This window comes from Hirundo rustica, chromosome 9 (genome assembly GCF_015227805.2).
Source record: "Hirundo rustica isolate bHirRus1 chromosome 9, bHirRus1.pri.v3, whole genome shotgun sequence".
Taxonomy (NCBI): domain Eukaryota; kingdom Metazoa; phylum Chordata; class Aves; order Passeriformes; family Hirundinidae; genus Hirundo; species Hirundo rustica.
Genome location: NC_053458.1, coordinates 22,425,054 through 22,445,868, shown reverse-complemented (window position 1 = coordinate 22,445,868; position 20,815 = coordinate 22,425,054). Strand labels below are relative to the sequence as shown.

General features: G+C 36.9%; 1 protein-coding gene across 4 annotated transcripts in view; it reads right to left on the bottom strand.

The window, feature by feature from the left end:
- DENND1B (DENN domain containing 1B) overlaps positions 1–20,815 on the bottom strand; it is a 151,173-nt gene that overhangs the window by 53,221 nt on the left and 77,137 nt on the right. For all 4 annotated transcript variants that reach the window (XM_040072614.2, XM_040072616.2, XM_040072613.2 and 1 more), the window contains 3 exons: positions 19,235–19,288; positions 16,150–16,260; positions 3,003–3,103 (listed from right to left, as the gene is read on the bottom strand). In XM_040072614.2, the coding sequence (XP_039928548.1) occupies positions 3,003–3,103; positions 16,150–16,260; positions 19,235–19,288 (266 nt within the window). The remainder of the gene's footprint in view (positions 1–3,002; positions 3,104–16,149; positions 16,261–19,234; positions 19,289–20,815) is intronic.

Genomic DNA, 20,815 nt, shown 5'->3' with positions numbered 1-20,815 from the left:
GTAGAAATCAATTTTTTATAACATAATATAAAAATCAATTTTCATTAACTGTGCTGGGGGTTTTTTTGTTTGTTTTTTTGTTTTTGTTTTTGTTTTTTTTTTTTTCTGCAGCCACAGTATAGGCTTTCTCAGCCTATATTTTGCATTCTTTTAGGAAATGAAATTTATTATGCCTCCTTTTTTTGGATGGCCACTCCACTTCTGACACTGGAGCTCCCATAATGGCATTCAAGGTGGAGATAAGCTGCATGGGGGTAAAAACCCCTCCTGAAGCCGATGAGCAGATGCTCTGCTCACACACTGGAGCTTGGCACTCACAGCCTGGCCAGTCCTGAGGCTGTGCAGTCCAAAATGACCCTCTGCTCTGGGCTACTCCAGCACTGGCCGTTACATTAGGTCTAAATCCAGCCTGTAAATATGGCAGCAGGATAGAAATGAACAGATTTTTTTCATCAAAAAGGCAAGTGGAAGAATTGAAATAATTTTAATATAGTTCTGTTTTGCTCAAAGGTTTTTTTTTTCTTTTTTCATGCCTACAAAATATACCAGCTCGGCACTTTTTGTAATTCATCAAATTCTAACCCCCATGGAATTGTATCCTTTATCTTTATGATATTATGAAGATTCTTAATCCAACTAATTAAAAAAAAAAAAAAGTGCATTTCTCTCAGAATATGCTATATGATTAATGTACCAAAAAAAAAAATAAAATAAAATAAAATAAGTTAAAGAATCAGGCCCATCTTTAAATTAATAGATTCATAAGTATTTTATCTTTGTTAAAAAAAAGCCTTACTACCACAGATTGAGGAAATTATCCAATTGATATCCAATTGATATTCCCCCCTTCATGTATTTGAACACCACTTTTATAAAAATAACTTTGCTTATCAAAATGACATAAAAATAGAAGTATACAAAATAACTTTTAAATTCTTATATTTATTTTAAATTGGCTCGATCCTATTGGACTGCAAACTTGGCCAGGCCTACTACAAACTTTGACCTTAAGAATTCATCAAGGTTTTTTAACTTGATATATTATATACCTATGAGGAGAACATTTATTTACTGTTAGTACACCAGAACATGAGGAAAGCTAAGTAATTTATGTGGTTTTATTACACTTTTCCAACCCATCTCACAAAAGAACCATTCAGATGATCAGAAAGAGGAATGTAAAAGCACAAAAATCTGAGTCAAAAGGTCTGAATTACAGTTACTGTGATAAATCCATCAGTTGTGCATTTCTTTTCATGAACTTTAAGTTTCCTTTTGAACATATCTAAAACAGGGCAACTTTTTTCTCCACTTTATTGTACTAATGTGAAAAAGAAAAAGAGATATAAATTAATTTTAAAAGTTTAAGAAACTCCATGCTTCTTTTTAACGAGTGAAAAAATTTCTCAGGTCACGCCACAGTGACCTAGAATCCCAACTATTATCATCATCACATGGAGCTGTGTACAGCATCCAACATTGTTATTTCTGGAAACATTATCTGGACTTAGAAGGGGAAATAAAAAAATCTTCTCGTATTCAGGATGCATTGTACAGAGTACAGCTCGAATAAAGGTGTTGATCTGCCTTCTGAGAACAGCATTTACGGATGATCTGAAAATTACAAAGGTTCTGGCCATAAGCTCAAGTAATACAAAAACTAAAACACAGCTAAGTTCTAGCCCACCTTGGTACATTTCATCAAGAGCAGGAGGAGAAACAATTAGGACAGAGTTTCTTCAAAAGAAAACTATCATTAATGATAAAAGGCTTAGCTATACTTGCAAGTAAAGGGAGGAGTCAGAGAGGAACATTTGTTTTCTTTTTTAAAACAACAAATATCATACACAGGAATTGTAATAACTACCACAGAAAAATATATACCATGGACAAATATTGTGAACTTCAGGAAAAACTATTAAAGACAGTTAAGGAAACATATTCAGAATTAGCTTGAAAACAAAAGTTCAGTAGACTGGATGAAGTTCAGTAGAACAGCAATACATCCATAGATTTGAGAGGGGGAAAAAACCCAAACCAAAACCAACAACATAAAGCCCAGCAAACATATAAGAATAATTTATTTCTATGAAGAAAACACAGACTTAGCTTGGTAACATCTGGCTGGGTCTCATTTTTTTATATGTAATAATAATAATAATTTCCAATCTCTAGAAGAGCTTGAAATGGTTCATTTTCCATAAGAGACCCAGAGGGTCGAGGCAAAGTGAAAACCTCCAGGGATGGATATTCCTGCTTAAACAGAAAATGGAAACTCTCATTTGTTATCTCTGCCACTACTCTGAATAAAAGCAAGTAGTCTTAGCCTGAAATTGTGAAACACAGGCATGTGGAAACATCATCCCCTTGAAGGATCAGAAGTGAATCAAAAAGCGATTCTTGTTCAACTTAAAAATATGCCAAAACCACAAAGTCTGTCATGTGAACAGAAACACATCAGGAGAAGCAGAATTCTTATTATAAAAAATTCTGGAGTCCCAAAAGGAGTTTTTAAGCTCTTTGGGGAAGGCACTGGCTAGAATCCTGAGCCTGGCTGACTTAAAATACAAACACTAAATCACTGATGAATACTAACATCTGATTCTGGAAAAAATGATCAGGGTTTTTTTGAATGCTTCTACAAGTATAATGTATTTCAACTTAAAATAAAAGCCAAATAAAAGTAAACTGTAACACATTTGCATTTAAATTATTGAATGAATTCTCTTACCAATAAAATAGAAACAGTTCTTACAAACAGGATTCTAAATGCTGCATTAATAGTAAATAGCACTGTAATTCAAGATACCAATTCAAACACCACATCAAGGCATGCTGGAATATCCCTATTCAAGTCACCATTTAAGCATTGGCCAAAGTGCTTTCTTAAACTGGATCCTGTATGTTCAGTCACAATAAAGAGTTAGGGTGTTCATCAGTTATTCAGAATTCTAAGACAGGTAAGAATCTCAGAAATGGGGATAACAGGTTAGCTGTCTTACCAGCAGTAGTCCAGAAGATGTGGAGGAAGCACTGGGATGTAAATATGTTGCCAATACATTGGATATAACAATGCAGCTGACGCATGAACACAAGCAGTTAACTAAAAATAAAAATACACACACAGAATTGGCAACAAAAAAAAACATGAATAAAAAGAAAATCTTAAATTAACTTTAGACATGTAAGAATCTTAACCTCCCCAAACCACCTATTATATAATTTTGTAAATTACTACAAACTGCCAAAACACATTCACAAAGAAGTCTGATGAATGTATACAAGCATAACATCTGCAAGAAGTCAGGCTAACAAGTCAAGTTAGCCCTCCCTGCTCAGCTATTCCCTTGGAAAAAGGGAAATAATCATGAATTACTTGATGCAATTATGGTCAAACATGAGTACTGCCATGAACACACAGGACTGAAGTGCACCCCCAGTTTCACTTGGCTCCACTGAGTGGGAAAGACTCGAGGGAGCTTTCTGGTCCTCATTTCTCCTATTTTTAACTGGAATTGATCTGAAGCTGCATGAAACCACAGAACAGCACTACCCTCTTCAGAAGCAGGATTAACTGTTCCTGTTTGTGTCACCATCTTGATTTCCAAACTGTCTTAAAAAAATCTGAAGCAAATATTCCCTGTAACAGAAAAGCAACTTAATTACAATTTTCCAAAACTTCCTTCCCAAAGCAGAGACTTCTAAGCATGGCACATGGATCTTGGAAAATGAAGGACTCCTTGATGAAGAAAGGAGGTGCTACAAACTGTTTACCACTCAAAATGGACATCTCTGGTTTTATAAAACAAACAAAAAAACACCACAACCACCACTTTACCCCCAAAACAAACAAATGACTATGGAATTCATTAGATATGGAGCCAAGTTCATTGCACAAGTGAACAAAATAATCGTGCAATACGTAAAGAATTCAAATCTGATCTATCTTTGCTCTCAGGAAGTCTCTTAAATTCTGTTATTTTATTATGCAGGCACAGAGTTACAACAGAATGAGAAAAAATCAAGACTGTTCAAAACAAGGTAGCCTATATCCATCCCATGTAGCACTACAAACCTCACAAAAAAAGGGAAAAAAAAATTTAAAAGAATGTCCACATGGAAGTTACTAAGCTGATGGGAAAAGACGAGGCTGTGCTAATGCTTTATGTCACAACAAAATTACTACCTGAGTTTAACTTGATAATAGAACTGTTTATTAGACATGAACTTGCACAGTAACAAAATGAAGAGCAAAAAAATAAAATGTAAATCCTGCCCATACAGCGAGTGCTAAAACATTATGGATTTTACACGGAGAAAAAACAATTCTCTTTGTGGCACAGATCAGGAGCTAAACTGTTCACACCCTGGCTGTCTTGGACATTTAGACTTGTAAATGAAAAATTACACGACAATTTTGTACACCTATCTTTACACTAAAAATGAAAAAAAAAAAAAAAAAAGCCGTTATAAGACCATTGCAGCAGAAATCACAGACAATTACAATTTGTGCAGCCTAGTTTGCTCAGCACTCAGATTAATATAACACGATTAAATATGGAAAAGAAGAGGGTCTGAAAGCTCCTGAGGGATATCATTAGGGCAAATTGCCAAAGAATGAAACATGAGCCAGTCAGGAGAGTCTGGAAGCTGCAGTGGTACCAAGGGACTTGAATGTTCGACAGCTGGAGCTTCAGTAATGTGTGAACTGCAGGTTAAGGTATCAGGAGACTCTGCTCACTGACACACAGAATGTCACTATTGACCAGCGAGTTGCCCGAGCCTGACAGCTACAAAGCAGAAAGCCAAGGATATCATAATTCCCTATTTAAACTCTTCCTTACAGATTAACATCTCCTTTCTTAGCTTTACACCACACCTCTACCAACTACTCTCATTTCAGACTTATAATAATGGATATTTTAATAACTATTGGGTGGTTACTAAGAATTGATTTGGGGGAAGAAATAAATGAGTACCCTCTCCCTCTTCTACACAGTGGGATTTATGAGGTTTATTTCCATATTATCTCTGTGTAGTTCAACTAACACCACTGAGAGCACAGTCCTGCTCAGCATTGTTTTTTGCTCTTTCTCTTAGAATGGATACGGTATTACTAATTATTATGTCCACATACTTTTGCACACAGTATATAAATTTCAAAATACAGCAACCTATATAAAAATTTGCATTTCATGTATTTCAATCAGAGGCTGAAATAAAGCTGAGCATACAGTTATACAGGATATCCTCTGATGTATAGTCACCTCCTCCTCTTAACAGGCATTCTTAAATTATAAATTAAGATGACTATACTATTTGCATGAAGAAATTTCCCTATCTTATGCATGTTTGTTATATTTTAATTCTCACTTTAACAGAGGAAGTGTGCAATCCCTTAAAAACATCTGAAGTTTTATTAACTCATTTTATAATCTGTATTTTAGTGTGGCACTCACACTAGCATCTCATTAATTTTTTAATCTACCTTTTTTTTTTTTTTTTTTTTCTAGCAGGAAATGTAAAGATTTGATTACTTACACATCAAGTTTCTGTTGTACTGTTTCTTGCTTTTCTGTTTAATAACATCTTAATATAAAATCTTGTTTAAACATTTCCCTCTATGCTGCTGCAGTAGGTTTCTAAACATTTTAGTATGCCATGAATATGTTTTATAGTTTCCTGTTGTATACAGCCTGCAACACAAGCAACTATGGGATTATGCTGCTCTTCAAATTGTGTCACATTTTATTATTCTGCCTTTAAGCAAATACTGATAAGGTAATTATGGGTTTCATATTAAAATTTGCACACTTGCTGTAAAAAAATCTATTTTTTGCTTTTTCTACTGTTTCAATGGTGACTGCAATTCTCAAATGCATTAGGTATTTGAATAACCTTCTTCTTTAACTGACACATCCACTCCATGGCACAGAACGGGAGCTACTGTGGACCCTGGAATAATGCTGCACGTCTTAAGGAACCAGGCAGTTTAAGAGATCTGAAGAGCCAGGCACCAGGGAGAACTCCAGCATTTCCATCAGAACCCTGCAAAGGTGACACTGGATTTGGGGGCATCCAACAGTGTCTGCGCATAGGAGCTAAGCCCGGCAGGCACCTGCCAAAGGCTGCAGGAGAAGATCCTCAAACAAGAGCAGCCAGCCCAAGCTCCCAGGCAGAGAAATGAGAGTCTGTGGCTTGACCAAGTGGGGATATCTTAGCAGAAAGCAACTCTTTACGCTATTCAGGCACAAAGGCATCTCTCTGGAGTCTGCCAATTGACTGCTATCTATTCCAAAAGGAATTATTAAGAACTACCTTGATCTACATCACAGGTCATAAAAATCAAAACAGGCACACATTCTCCTAAATTATCTCCTAAATTATCTCCCAAATGATCTTGAAGTTGTCCTCAAGACTGTGTACGACCCTACCTATTTTACCTCTTACAACTGGATATAAACATCAACTGTGATTCTTTTTACAGGTAGGTTTTACATTAAAGGCAAAAGCCTCTGTCCAGTAAAATTTGCTGTATGTTTATGTAAACACACAGATATATCATTGCACAACTCTGCAGTTCAGTGAAAATCTTAAATTACAGCAGATGAGTGTCGCAGAACCTAGTTTTCTCATCATTTATTACTTGGTTTGAAACAACAAATGATGTAGAGGCATCCTCCTGCAGTTTACTGCACTACAAAAGATCTACTAGAGCTGTGTTTCTATCCATTAAAATATGGGCACATAGTTTTTAAGTAATGTTTTTGTCAGCTGAAACTCATTTGCCAACACTGAACAAAACTAATATTTTTGCTCCCATCAATTTTGATTTTTAGACTGTTTTTCTCCATTTCAAAGAACATCTTTTAGTTAAACAACTTATTTTCAAAATAAATCTAATTATCTTTCTAAAATTGGTTTAAATGATGTGGGTTTAAACTACATGAACAGCATGAGTCAAATGACTTGAATTAGTTAAAAGCAAAATTTTATTGTTCGACCCTTTAACAAACACACCTAATTTGAAATCTCTAACATTTGTACTGGGCATAAGAAGCTCTATATCTTAATCTACCAGTAATCAGTTTACTAATAACACTGAGTACAACTGAAAGTTTCAGTCTGTTTCTGATCTCTCCTGATAACATGCTGCAGCCAGAATCAACGTGTCAGTTTTCAGATCCTGCAAGGAAAGTAAATGGTGTTTTCTCCAGAGTACTCCAGTGATTCTGGTAAATTAATTTTTATCTTTGCTCCTGAAAAAAAAAAAAAAAATCCTGAAACTGCATGCCTCGTGAAAATACAGACTCTCCAAGTAGTAGGAGAGCACATTACAGAGTTTATTACGTGACAGAAAATTGATTACTACCAAATCTCAACAAGACTGAAACAATGCCCAAATTCTAGAAAATGATGAGTGAGTTTCTACCTTATGGCAATAAGTTGGGAAGGCTGTTGTTCAAAATCTATGCAGTGATGAACACGAACAGCCAGGAGAAGTTTTAGTTCAAGACTTGATCAAAGGAGATTTACCTGCTCCTGGGAACACAAGGAGTGCAGCTCGTCCCCTCCCTCACACAGATACACAATTCTGACATGTGTATCTGCTACCACAGTGCTCACTTCTACCAATGAACCTTCCTGCAAAGGAACTGGTCCCTTTTCCCACTGATCTTTTTTCCTCTTCCTCATTTTAGGTCTTGCTAAAACACTGCAACATGTCTGGATCCACACTACTTCAGCTGAAACATTTTCTGCAGACTCACGGAAAGTGCTTATTTGATACCTATTATTCACATAATTTCAATGAGTAACATGAAAATACCTGTATCCTGCACAAAAGGTACCTGGCAGTATCTATCTATATAAAATTCTTTCTTCAAAGCCTTTTCTACAATCAAAGGTAAAAAGAGAGGAAGAGCAAGATTTGCACACATTGCAACACACAAACTAGAAAGACAAAAACTGATTAGCAGAATCTTGTCAGAAAGCCAAGAACAGCAACAGAAGTTAAACAAATGCTAAAGTAAAATTAACCTGTGATTCTATACAACCTTTCAAAATCTACTGCAAGCAACTAAAGAACTACTGTGATAAAAGCATTTCCTGAAAAATCGTCAAACACTGTCAATCTCTGTCAACACCATGTCCAGAAATGGGTACTGGTGTGCTCTCTCCCTCCTCCCTCACAGTCCCAATGGGCCAAAGAACTGCTTCCCTCCCACTGCCTTGACCACACATATGTTGAAAGATGCTCAAGATTCTGTTGAGTTTTGTTATCTCATCTACTCATTAATACCTATAGCAATAAACTGCAGGGGATGGGTCACTGTTTTACCACAATTACAGCAGTCACCATCAGCCTGGACCAACCCTTGTGGCTCCTTCCCCAATACCCCCAGTTCACAAGAATTGCTGAGAAACACTGTCTGCTTCCTGAATGGGGAACAGTTGCACAGAGGAAAGGCAGCCTCTCCTCTACATTATTACAACTCATAAGACAACCAACTTTATTTTAGAGGGGCAAATGCCTCTAAATCCTGTTTGACTGAGAACGAGATCAGGCCCCAAACCCGTAACTGATGCTTAACATTTATGGAGACCTACCTCTCCGTCTCCTTCTTGAATGCGGGGCAGGGCAGGAGGAAGACTGCTGGGGAGTAAAAGTGGGAAGGGAGCTCTTGCTTTTACCAGTTTACAAGGCAGCATAAATCTATTCCAAGCTCTAAAGATTAAACAGTCAGACTAAATGACAAACTTAGCTCATTCTGCCGGCACTGGTGAGAAATCAATGAGGAAAAAAAAAAAAAAAAAAATAGCAACAAAAGAGAACAGAATATACTGTCCAAGGCATGATATGCAAGGCCACTTCTACACAGTTCTTTAATTTAGCTCCTGGCTAATAGTTTTCCATCTGCCATCCCCATAATCTTTAGGAAGAAAAAGAGGAGGACCTTAAATGAGCCATAATGCATTTTCCTCCTGTTGGCAAGATGAAAACCCAGCTCTTCTCTCTCACAGAAATGAGAGAGAAAGGGAAATATATTTCCAGTTCACACATGAAAATTTTAACTTTTTCCCTTTTAAAAATTAAAGATGTAAAAGAAAAGACTTATATTAAAAAAAAAAAAAACCAAAACCCAAACTTATTTTCTCCTGGAATTGCGGTTATTTTTTGGGGTTTTTTTTTTCAGGATTATTCACTTCCTTTTATCATTCTTTCTGGGGGAAGGAAAGGGAAGAGATGAGTGTTATTCATGATTTTGACAGCACTTCATATACAATCAATTTCAGTCTTTTCTTGCAGTTCTTGATTCACAAAGCAGCATTATGGCATCATTCTTGTGCATTAGTTTGGAAGAGAAAAGAGAAGACTGCAGACACGGCTTGTTCCTTGCCTATGGCTCCAGGAGTGACATGTTTCCCAATAACGGAAGCTGAGCAGAAAATAGAATTGAAGTGGTAGTCGACAGGTGAGTGCTCAGCAAGGAATACCATTGACATACTGTGCCTACACCAGGGACCCACGGGCGTTTATAGACATAATCAGAGGTATCCATATAACAAAGTAGGTGTGGGTGCAGAGAAAAAACCATGTAACTTCATTCAGTTACTCAATATTTTCATACCACAAAGGTTTTCTGTATTTTTCATAGATTGAAAATGGAAGTTAATCATCAGATTTTATCCCTAACACATTACAGATTGGGTTAATAACGCGACTCTTACGATACTCATTTATCCTATAATAAACTAACTATGCTTCTTTATATCATCTGTTCAAAAATTGCAGTTTCCTCATATTTCTTCATTTCATCTCTGTATGTTCTTGATTTGTTTATTCCCATCTTGACATTCATTTATTCCCTAATTTCTTTATCTCTTCCTCACTCACAAAAACACAGAACACCACAAATATATACATCTTCGTGTCCCATTTCCAGACCATCTCCTTGATGCCTCCTTTCCTTCTTCCTTTATTTTATGACCCATTTCCATGGAGGAAGAGCTACCCACCCATAAAATGAGAGGGTTCTGCAAATGTTTCTCACCTCTGAAAGGAGCGCTTCCAGGAAAATCACTTCTATTAACATTTCCTCCTCCAAAGGAACTCCATGGCATGTTCTTCTGCCATATGCTAATTAAGAAGCAGCAGGGAAAAGCTTCCTTGTGAATGGCTTACTTAAGACAACTTACTGTAGCAAGAGTAGAGATAACCACTAGTGAAGCTATAGCTCATCTTGTCATGGGTGAATTGAGGAAAAAAGAGTGATAAAGCAGCAGCAAGTATGAAAAGGGGAAATCTTGCCATTCAAGCACACCAGAAGGAGGGCTGGTATTACACTCATTCACCCTTCAGCAACTCCTCCTTACTTCTTTTGCTTCACACAACCACCAAATTACTTCAGTGGTACTTTTTGTAGAGGGTGAGACAGTTCTGCTCAGCAGAACAGGGACTCTCCCCCTTTCAGTTCCCCTTCAGCCCAGCCACAAAAGACTCAGCTCCTAAAGGCTTCTCAGAGTCCCACAGCAGAGCCTGCACTGACTCTACACAGCATTTAGTTCCCTCAGTTTCTACTGAATTGCCAAAAGTCATACAAAAAAGAAACAGCTTTTCTCCAGATTGACTCAGCCTTGGAGCTTTCTTTTTCCTGCAAGTGTTACTAAGTGAAAAATTAAATTCTGAGGCTAATTTGTAGATCTGTCTGGCAGGAAAGATATGCCTTTTCTTTCTACAGTGTAGATTTTTGAGGTTTGGTTTGTTTTTTTTTTTTTTTAATATAAAATCCATTAATGGAGTTCTTCATGTTTTACATAGATTGTAGGTAATAGCAATTTCCAACTATTTACTGGCATTTTCCCTCCTACTCTCATTAAAAGGTTTTTTTAACCACGCATTTCAATTTCTTTTTACAAATTCTTTCAGCAATTATTTCTCCTAATGTTATGCTGTGGCAATGGGAAAACTATTCTAAACTTCAAGACTGAGACAGCTTTCCAGATCTGATTGTATATTCTAATCCCACTTTATTCGTTATAGACATCCCGTAGACTCATTGGTGGAAATGTGCTCCCTACAGGTGTCCCAGTGGGAACTTAACTGCACCTACAACAGTTTACACGCCTGCCCAGTTTAACTTATGCTGCCTACAGAGGAACTATAAAAAAATATTAAATGCCACTTGTCATTTACTTGCAGACCAAATGGCCCAATTGAGGCTATATTCCAAAACTAATTCTAAATATGCTTCTGGGAGCACAGTGCGTATCAGCAGAATACCTGTTTTGCATTGAAAGTTAATGAAAAATTCCCATCCATTTCTTGACTTTTAAGAACTAAATTTGGCCCTGTGACTTCCAGGTCACATAAATTTGAGATATGAATTAAATTTTATATCTGTAAGACTTTTTCCTGAGCAACTATGGATAGTGTGACAAGAGCTGAACAAGATTAACAGGACAAAGAGAATAAAGCCACAACTCCGTCCAATTCACTGAGGGCAACTGGGGGCCACTGTAGAAAGCTCTCTTTGCATGGAAGCAATAGTAGTAAAAGTGATGCCAAAAATGTATTCAGTGCTCCTCCACTACCAAAACAAATAAATCTGTATTTTTTAGAGGTATTTACATCTGTTTTTGTAGGGCTACCAAAGAAACCCAGAGCCAGCGCCAAGCATAAACTTTTAAGCACCGTGCTCTGAGACACGTCAGGCTTGTATTACCCGAAACAAATACTGGTCAAAGTGGAGGTAACGTTTAGACATTTGCTTTAAAGTGTAGCATTCCTTCCACCTGCCAGTGCCAGCCACAGAAGATCCAATCTAGTTAGCATATTACTGACAGGCTGATGAGAAAGCCCCTGTCAGACACTGGCCAGCCGGGCGCTGGAGACGGAGCGCACAGCCCCAGCTGACTAGTTAGGGAGAGACTGCAGAGGTACAATTACAGAGCCATATGACAAGCTTACATGCTTGAGTGACTTGAGAACCGATGACATGGCTTTAAACAGCAATCCTTCCTACCTCCGGTCACAAAACAGCAATAAGTCAACTGATGCACTGTTGTAAAATCATGATTTATTCCTTTGCTTTGAATACATGAGAGCGCAGTATGATGTTCTGGTAGACTACCACAGCAGGTGCACTTGGGGCCAAAACATCTAGGGCCTGCCTCCAGCATGCATAAAGTCAATGCTGTAGCTCAGCCTTCCTGGAAAAGCCAATCCCAGCACTTCAATAATTTATAGAAAGACTGAACTAAAAAATTATTTGTACTAAAACTCATACAGCTCCATGCAGCTAATAAGAATACATGCAGATGCAGTGGTCTGTGAGGAAACAGTACTGTGAGAGAACATACAGCCTGATGTTTAGGAAAGGTCTTCCTTTTGCTGCTGAAGTGGAATGACTAACAGCCACCTCTGTGAATAGATCAACACCTTTGTTTCATTCATCCTTTCGCTTAATCCAAAGCCACATAATTTGTTTCTCTTTCATAGTTTATTGTTCAAAAGCCAGAAATGGTAATTTTTGCTACAAACAGAGAGCATAATCCTCAGGCCAGCTGAATCCATCTCGCTCTAACACTAAGCCTGAAGCAAGCTGTGAGGTTGGTGATAATCACATTATTAAAGTGGTTGGAAAGTCAAGCTAATAAAAGAATCAACAGTTCGGGCAAATACTGACCAGAAGCTACAACAAAATGGAGGGGTGGGAAGTTTCCACTTGTATCTTGGTAGTAATTGGAAGGACTAGCAGATAAATATCAACACTGAAGGAATTTTTAAAGGGGATAAACCCACAGAAAATCAATTCAAAGAAAGATGCAAATAAAAGACAACAACTGCAAAAATCTGAAGATGCACACAAAACAAAGCCTGTCTGGCTGAAATAAAATATAAGCTGAAGCATGGATATTTTTTCTGTTTTGATTTGTTTTTTGTTTTGTTTTTAATTTAAAAACTCTAGTGAGCAACTTAAAATAGGTAACTTTCTTTTTTTCCCCAACACTAAACCCTTTAAAATATGGAATAATTTTTTGCCCTCTTTTTTCCATACTAGGACTGATCCTTTACACTTGAATATAATGACAAGATGTAATTAATAGGGCAGAAAGGGTAGACAAAGAATTCCTGAACATAAGTAAGTGCAGTTTTCCATTCTTGGCCTCCTCAAGAAGGGCAAGGAGAAAGTGAGCAAGGCCTTGAATTATGCTTTTTGTTATCAGTCACTGCCCTGAGATAGTGAACCAAAACAGAGCTGATACCTTGAAGGCGACATCACAACCGAGTCTTCATGAACTGACATAAACACTTGATATTCAGTTTAACCCCAAAGATAAGACACAACTCCCTTAACAGAAAGTTACGCTTCATTGCACTATTTTTGAACAAGTAATCTCTTCTAGTATCAAGCTGTAATTTAGGAATATTAAAATAGGTACTTTGCAACAGAAAGAACCAGTCTGCTGTGTTTGTATGCAACAGTAAAACAGCACAAACCTTGCAAAAGTTGATGCCCAAATACACTCCATTTGCTGACTGTATTACATCAAGCAATCCCCATGTTAGAGAAGAAATATCTTTTGCCAAAAACACATTTAATCATTCTTGGCAATTCAATTAAATTCTTATAGGCAATACTGGAAAGTGTTTCATTAACTTTTTTAACTATATTGCTCTCTAAAGAAGCAAGCCATGCATCACCCCTGTTCTGCTCATGAAAGAGATAAGCAGGCAGCACTTCTGTGAACTGAAGCTCTTAAGATGCCAGGTACACTTTTCTGTTTTATCAGAACTCACTAGTGCAAGTGCAAATTAACCAATCCTGTATCAAAAGTGGATCCAACATGATGCGGAAGGAATTTTGTTTAGCTATGGCTTAAGTAATGCTAGTAGACTGAAAAAACGTGAAGCTGATATGCTCTCTCCTTTTGGATTTGACCTGCAAGCTACTATTTACATTCACAGCTTGGGGACACTCTCCAGGAAATCAAAACACCACTACAAAAGTCTGGAAAGTGACATAAATTCTTTTCAAGTGAAGACACCAGCAGGACGGCTATTAATTCATTAAAAGGTTAGGAATAAACAACCAAAGTCTAAACAAAGTGGAAGTTTCTCACAACCAGAATATTCTATCTGTTGTGTAATGACTTCCAAAGAGAAATCAGATCATTTAAATAAGGTGGTCTAGATCAGCACAGTCTAATTCTGGTACTTCCTCTTCTCTTGTCACATCACAGCAATAGAGACCAGCTGAGATGTTCAGCCTAACAAAAACAAGTCCTAAGCAGAACCAAATGTAGGCTGAGAGCACAATTCTAAATCGTGTCAAGCAGACAGACACGTGCTCACCTGCAGAATGAATCTTCCACAGGCTCAGAGCTGCCATCACAATTCCTATCTCCTCTCTTCTGGAGCAGTAAAACAGGGCTGACTGGGACATCATTGGAGCTGAGTTTTTCTAATGGTGTATTTTTTCCCCCTTTTTTTGTTTCCCTCTTCAAATATAGCAAGCTGTGTTTCAGACTGGCAAAGTGAAGAAAAATTCTGATTCCAGAGTTTTGCTACATCATGTGAGCTTCTGCTAATACAGGTTCTTTGAAAGGGCTATCCCTTCAAAATCTATTTGCCCACTCAGGTCTTATTACTATGTTGTAATGCACAATTCTTTCCCCATCCATTTCAGGAAGGGGAGGGGAGCATGGAAAAGGGGAAAAAAAGCCCCCTGTAATAAAAATGGAAATTTCCTAAGAAAAAGTAACATCTTTGGTGGTTAAAAAATCTATCATAGATTAGTAATGTGAAGATTTTATAAATTCATTTAGTATTTATTTTGCTGGTTTTTAGTTGTTCACGTGGCCTGTGACCCCACGTTTGCTTCAGTCCAGCTCCCAGGACTGACTTAGCTCCACATCCTGCAGAGCACTGGGAAAGTGCTGCCTTTGTGCACTGCCCTGACGGCAGCGCTGGTCACTGATCCAGGGACCCAACACCACGCTGTTTAAAAAAATAATACAGTAATTAAATAGTTGCTACTGCACCTAGAATTGTAAAACCTGTCAGCCTTTTACGGCAATTCTGAACCTTCTTTGTCTTCAATTTACTTTTGACTCAAAAAAAAAACCCAACAAATTGTAAGGACTTTTTTATCCACTATTTATAATCAAAGAATTCTCACTCCTTACAGCACATGCAAGTCTTTGAAAACAGTAATTTTTTAGTACTATATCCAACCTTACCCATGCGTTCATTTATTTGGTAGTGCAATTAGCAGTGCTCAGAAATACAGAATTGATTTTCCACCACAGACAGCATATTAAACAAAACGTTTTATTCCTCAGAAAAATTTAGGTAACGGTGCTTAATAGGCTAAAGATTCTGCGTAAGAATTATACTGTGATTGAAACTTGGTTATAAAGTGACAGTCTTATACTGATGCAAAACTTACTTGCGAGTATTTTCAAAATATAGGGGATTTTAAAAATCTGTAAGGTTCTGCAAAGAGTAAAATAAAATGGCATCTGAATATTTAGGTATGCTTTCCAAATGAAATGCAACATTCTTTTATTAAGAAGCCTAAGCAGGGATAAGGAAGGAAAAGAAACATTTTAATGTGGGCAGTAGCTTAAAACCTTTAATTAAAAAACTGCTATTTGGAGTTGTACGTTATTGACAGTCTGAAGAGCTGTTCCAAATCAGAGATATTACAGTGTGCACTCCCAAACCACTCTAACAAAGATGAATCTACCTATTACCAGGTTAGGAGAGCAGCTATTATTAGGGATCCTTGATTTCTTTCAAGTAGCTCCAATGGAATAAGCCACAAGTGAATAATAAAGATCTTATAATAGCCCTTAAGAATTCTTTTTAGGTTAGAAGGCACAGAAATGAACTCGGGAGAGTTAAAGAACTCTCATCTCCAGATAAGAAAAATAATTAACCTGACTTAATGTATCTGAGTAGGACTTACATAAATCAGACTTTTGTACTTCAAGAGCCAGACTAAAACCATATATTAGAAGAGTATGTAGATATTGTCTTATAAGTACACATGGAACATATCTAAAACCACAAAGGTCTGCAGGTCATTTTGTGAAATGTTCGATATATCCTACTTAAAAGGAGATGTGTGAAGTACTTACAGTGCTTAGTTTGCTGGAGGTAATAATGATTCGTCTCTCATGCAACATACTGGCATAAAGTTGCAGCATGTTGTTCACATCCACAGCAACAAAATATTCAGTGAGGTTTCTCTGTTTAAATAAAAAAATAGTTAGCTACTACTGTTGCTATATGGTTAAGTGGAACATTTGATATATATTATTTGTGAACTTTTTTGTCTAATTAGTAGGTGGGGAAAAAAAACCCAACACCAAACTATTAAAGAAGTCCCTTTGCACCAAATTTGTGCACTTTAAAAATAATGAATTAGGCTTTAAAGCAAATGAAAAGTTAACTGTGGTGTAAGTTATTAATATTTTGCTCATTTCATTACGCTTGTGACTCAGATTTGCCCTTTTGTATTTTCAAATTTAAAAAGAAAAAAAAAAAAAGAGATTGGGTATCAATATCCTCATATGCTTTTAAGGTGACCACTGCTTCCAACCCAGGAACAGAACTTTCACCACGGTGATCACTGTTCTGTCACAGCTACAGTAATAAAACTGCTACTTTGGCAGGCTCTCCCAAAGTCAACACATTTTATTCCATTCCAAGTACAGGAAAACAGCTTGTTGAACAACACCAAGCTTTTGCTTGAGCGGTGTGTGCCAGGACATCAAACATCCTGCAGAACTGGTGAAAGGTACTGGCTTCTTCCTGCAGCCACCCTTTTCACCCACCGTGGGGTTTAATCAGAGGCAAAGTCACCAGCACCTCCCATTAATAGTTCAGACATCAGAAAAGTGGGAGGGAAAGAGAAAAAGGGTGGGGGGATCTCTGTGTTCCAGATGAATGTAACAGTTATTTCTGCTGTTCTGAATAAGCTAAAACAGCTACCAGCAAAATTGCCTGGGAAAACAGCAAATTTCTGTAAACACTGGAGAACATGTATGAAAACATACTAATACAGCCAATATGCAAAATATTCAATTTCACACATTCATCATCATATCTGCAACCAGAACTGCTATTCATCTCCTCTCAGGGACAGCACTGTCACTGAATGTTCATGTAGGAGGTCTATCAAGGATAGGACCCAGCAGAAGGACAGACATCAACACTGGAATTTTATACTAATGTTCTATTCTGGCTGTGGCCAACACACAGCAGCAAGGCCACCCAGCCCTGAAAAAACAGCCAAGGCAAGATGGGTAGGAAAAGCTTCAGAGTGGGGTGACTTCTTTTTTGGATATATTGCAATATTAAACAAACAAACAAACGAATTTGAAAGGACAAACAAATATCCAATGGTCAATCCATTTTCATGCATATTCATAAACCCATTATTAATTTCAAGACATGGAGTATTAGAGTTATTCTTGGTTGACACTGCATAGAGTTTTGGAAGGGATAAAAACCAGAGATTTAGGGCTACAAGCATTCAGTTTTAGTAAAAAACCTCTGGTCTTTCAAATGTTACTTTTAAGGAGTTGTCAGAGGCTGATGCACCATGGGAATCTCAGTCCAATTTACCTTGGACACCCTCTAACACTGCAGTTGATAATGGTGTGTTGATTCTGTGTTGAAAAAGCTGTGTTAAAAAACAGTTCACAATCTTGTACAGACCAATTTATCTTGGGGAGACAGTCACAGTTATTTCTTTGTTACAGTTGAAAAGTTACTGCCCCTGAAATATGCAAACCTTACAACAAAAAGTAAAAAAATTCAAATTTTCTTCCTAATTTACTGTAATTACCTCATCTCTTCACTGCTTACATGTTCTAACTCTCCGTTAGTGCCTTACTATTTTGATTCATACTGAGAGGATGAGACCTTAATTAGTGGAGTAAAAAATAATTACAGAAAGGCACCTTAAAATTATTTTACCTTTCTCGAACCAGAAAAATACTACATTGGCATCATTGCAAGATCCTTTATCAGCTCCATGCCCAGCTAGATGCTTTCCCATATTTTCTTCAATTTCAGCCCATAACATACCTTCTAGCCTCCAAAACTGTATTTTATTAGAACACCAAATAAAAAGTTAAGAGATTCCTTAAAAATACAGGCATTCAAAACATTAGGTGAAACAAATGAAAATATACATTTAAAAACTAAGCCCTGTCCTACCCAATGAGCCCTAGCAACAAGTGTCCTCTCTTTTATCCCTCCATCCCGTAACTTCCCGTGGTTTCTTGAGCTGCAGCATGGTCCACACCATCTCCTCAGAGTCCTTCCCAGCAGCACAGATGTCCCTCAAGCCTCCTCTCTGCTCCCAGCACCTTCCTGCTCCTCTCCACTGGTGTTTCCCAGCTCTGTGTCCTTCCCTGGCCCATCACACCCTGCATCCCACGATGCTCCCTCTGCCCCAACACCATCACCCACCAGGAATGAGCTCTGGGGCACTGCGTGGTTTTGGGAGCCCCCACAGCTTAACTTCTAAAGGAGGTCTCTGAAAGCGTAAAAACACACACCTGTACAGCCATGGACAATTCCAGATTTAGAGGCTGCAGGGGGAAAAAAGGATCCAACAAAGCTCTTTACTGAGATGCAATCTAGCTAAAAACATCACAGAGAACGTGATCTGAGATTTCTCGTTTGCCGTCTACTCACAGCACCCTCCAGGATTTAGCATATACAGAACGCAAGTCTTCATAAAGGAAATTTAAAAAAAAAAAAAAAAGGCCCCCAACCCCTTTTCCTGGTGCTTGGTTAGCATCCAAGTGTAGGCAGGTACAGCATGTTTTCAAAAAGCCTGAAACAATGCCTTCTTGCACAAAAAATGACTGCATATCTTGATGGCTGAATTTGCAGCTGAGCAATGCAGTGTTCAAAGGACAAGTATTCAAATAAAACATGAGGAGCAGAATATATTTTATATAAGTAAACCTAGTAAATGCAAAGAAGCCAAGTAACTACGAGTAAAGGGTGGATATAGCAGTGGTCAGAAATGCCCTGTTAATGCTTTGAAATGAGTTAATGAATGCAACAGTAAGTTAAAGGTTGCAATAACAGACATCAATCATTTCTAAAAATGGTCTTGGGAAAAAAAAAAAATCTCTTCTTGATAAAAGCAAAATTTCAGCCTAGCCCAGAATGAGGTTAAATAAGAAATCAAATACTTACACTTTCAGGGATGGTTGGCAATCCAGTTATATCAGGAGTAATGAAATACGAGTGCTAATCAATGGGAAAAAATAATTGATAATTTATGCACACAGGAAAAAAAAATTCTTTTCGTAAGAACCCAGCATTTCGGATTTCCAACCCCATCTGTGTTTCAGCAAATAGCCATTTTTCTAATAACATTCTTACTGCTGCTAGACAAAGAATTAAGCAGATCACGACATGAAATGACAAGCTCTGGTTCTGCACAGCACAAAACCAAGGGAATGAAACGCTGGGCTGCAGTTTTGAAATAACATTGAAATTAAGCCAGCTTTAAATGTTGTCATGAGCTTGAGAGTAGCATTGATTAAATTAGACATTGAATTAAAAATTGCAACAAAAAAAAATGCTACAGGACAAAATGTAAATTTAGAATGGAAAACAAAAACCATTCACACAAGAAAAAAATTTTGAATAGAAATATTATTACTTGATATAAATTTTCTTTCCAAACATCTTTGAAACAAAAATGTGGCAACAGAAATGCAAGATCTGAAGCCTGAGATTCTGTAATCATTTATGAAATACATTAACAATTTTATGCATCTTAGTTTGAGGCCATCTAGGATATAAATATAAAATGGATTAAACTAAAACCAGATGTAATGTAAATTAACTCTCATTAATCCAATGCTCTTATTAGTTATCAGACATGGATTTAGCTCAGCAATTGTTAGTCTAAATTTTGAAGGACAAAAAAATATTAGCGCATGTTAAGCAAATAAGATAATTATTGGGGGTTTTTTTGTTTTTATTTGTTTTTCATAGAATTTTGATTTTTTTTCTCTTTTTTTTTTACAGTACGTTTTTACAATTATAATTAGCAACACAAAGACATAGCTTGTTCTCAAGTCAAACTTGAAAAAGATATACCAAAACAAAGTCTGTAAGACTTAAATGCATCTTGCACTCAAGAAAAAAAAATTAATACTATTAAGTCTGTGTAGGAGACTTATTAAACCAGCTTGATACATTTAATAGAAATTTTTCCCCGCAAATTAGGTCATTTGGCAATAGTTAAAATTTAAGGAAAAAACTGGCTTAAAAAAGGCATCCCATAAACATCATACCACTTGCACAATAAATATCACAGGTATTGTTCCACATCAACACAGAGAAAAAAATATTTTTTTCTCCACTCAAGGAGAGGAAAATATTCAGATTAGATTCAGATAGAATGCCTGCATTCTTCAGAAGTATATTGAGAACAGAAAATTATTCCCTATATGTAATAAGATCACGGAATATTTATCAAAAGATTTCTGAGTAATGCAGTTATTAACTTAGAGGTAATTATTTCTAATTAACAAAGTAATAATATTTCACTCATTAAACAGAAAAGGAAGTCAGAACTATGAGAAGCAAAAGCCAATACTGCAGTCATTAATAGTCATAAAGTAGCAAAAATACTGTGGTATGGAGTCCTTGTACATCTTTGTGAACTCCCTTAGGAAAATGAATGACCTTGGAAGAGATACTAAATTAATAGTTGTTGTCCTGTATAAAGTTTTCTCTAAAAAGGACACTGGAAATTACAAG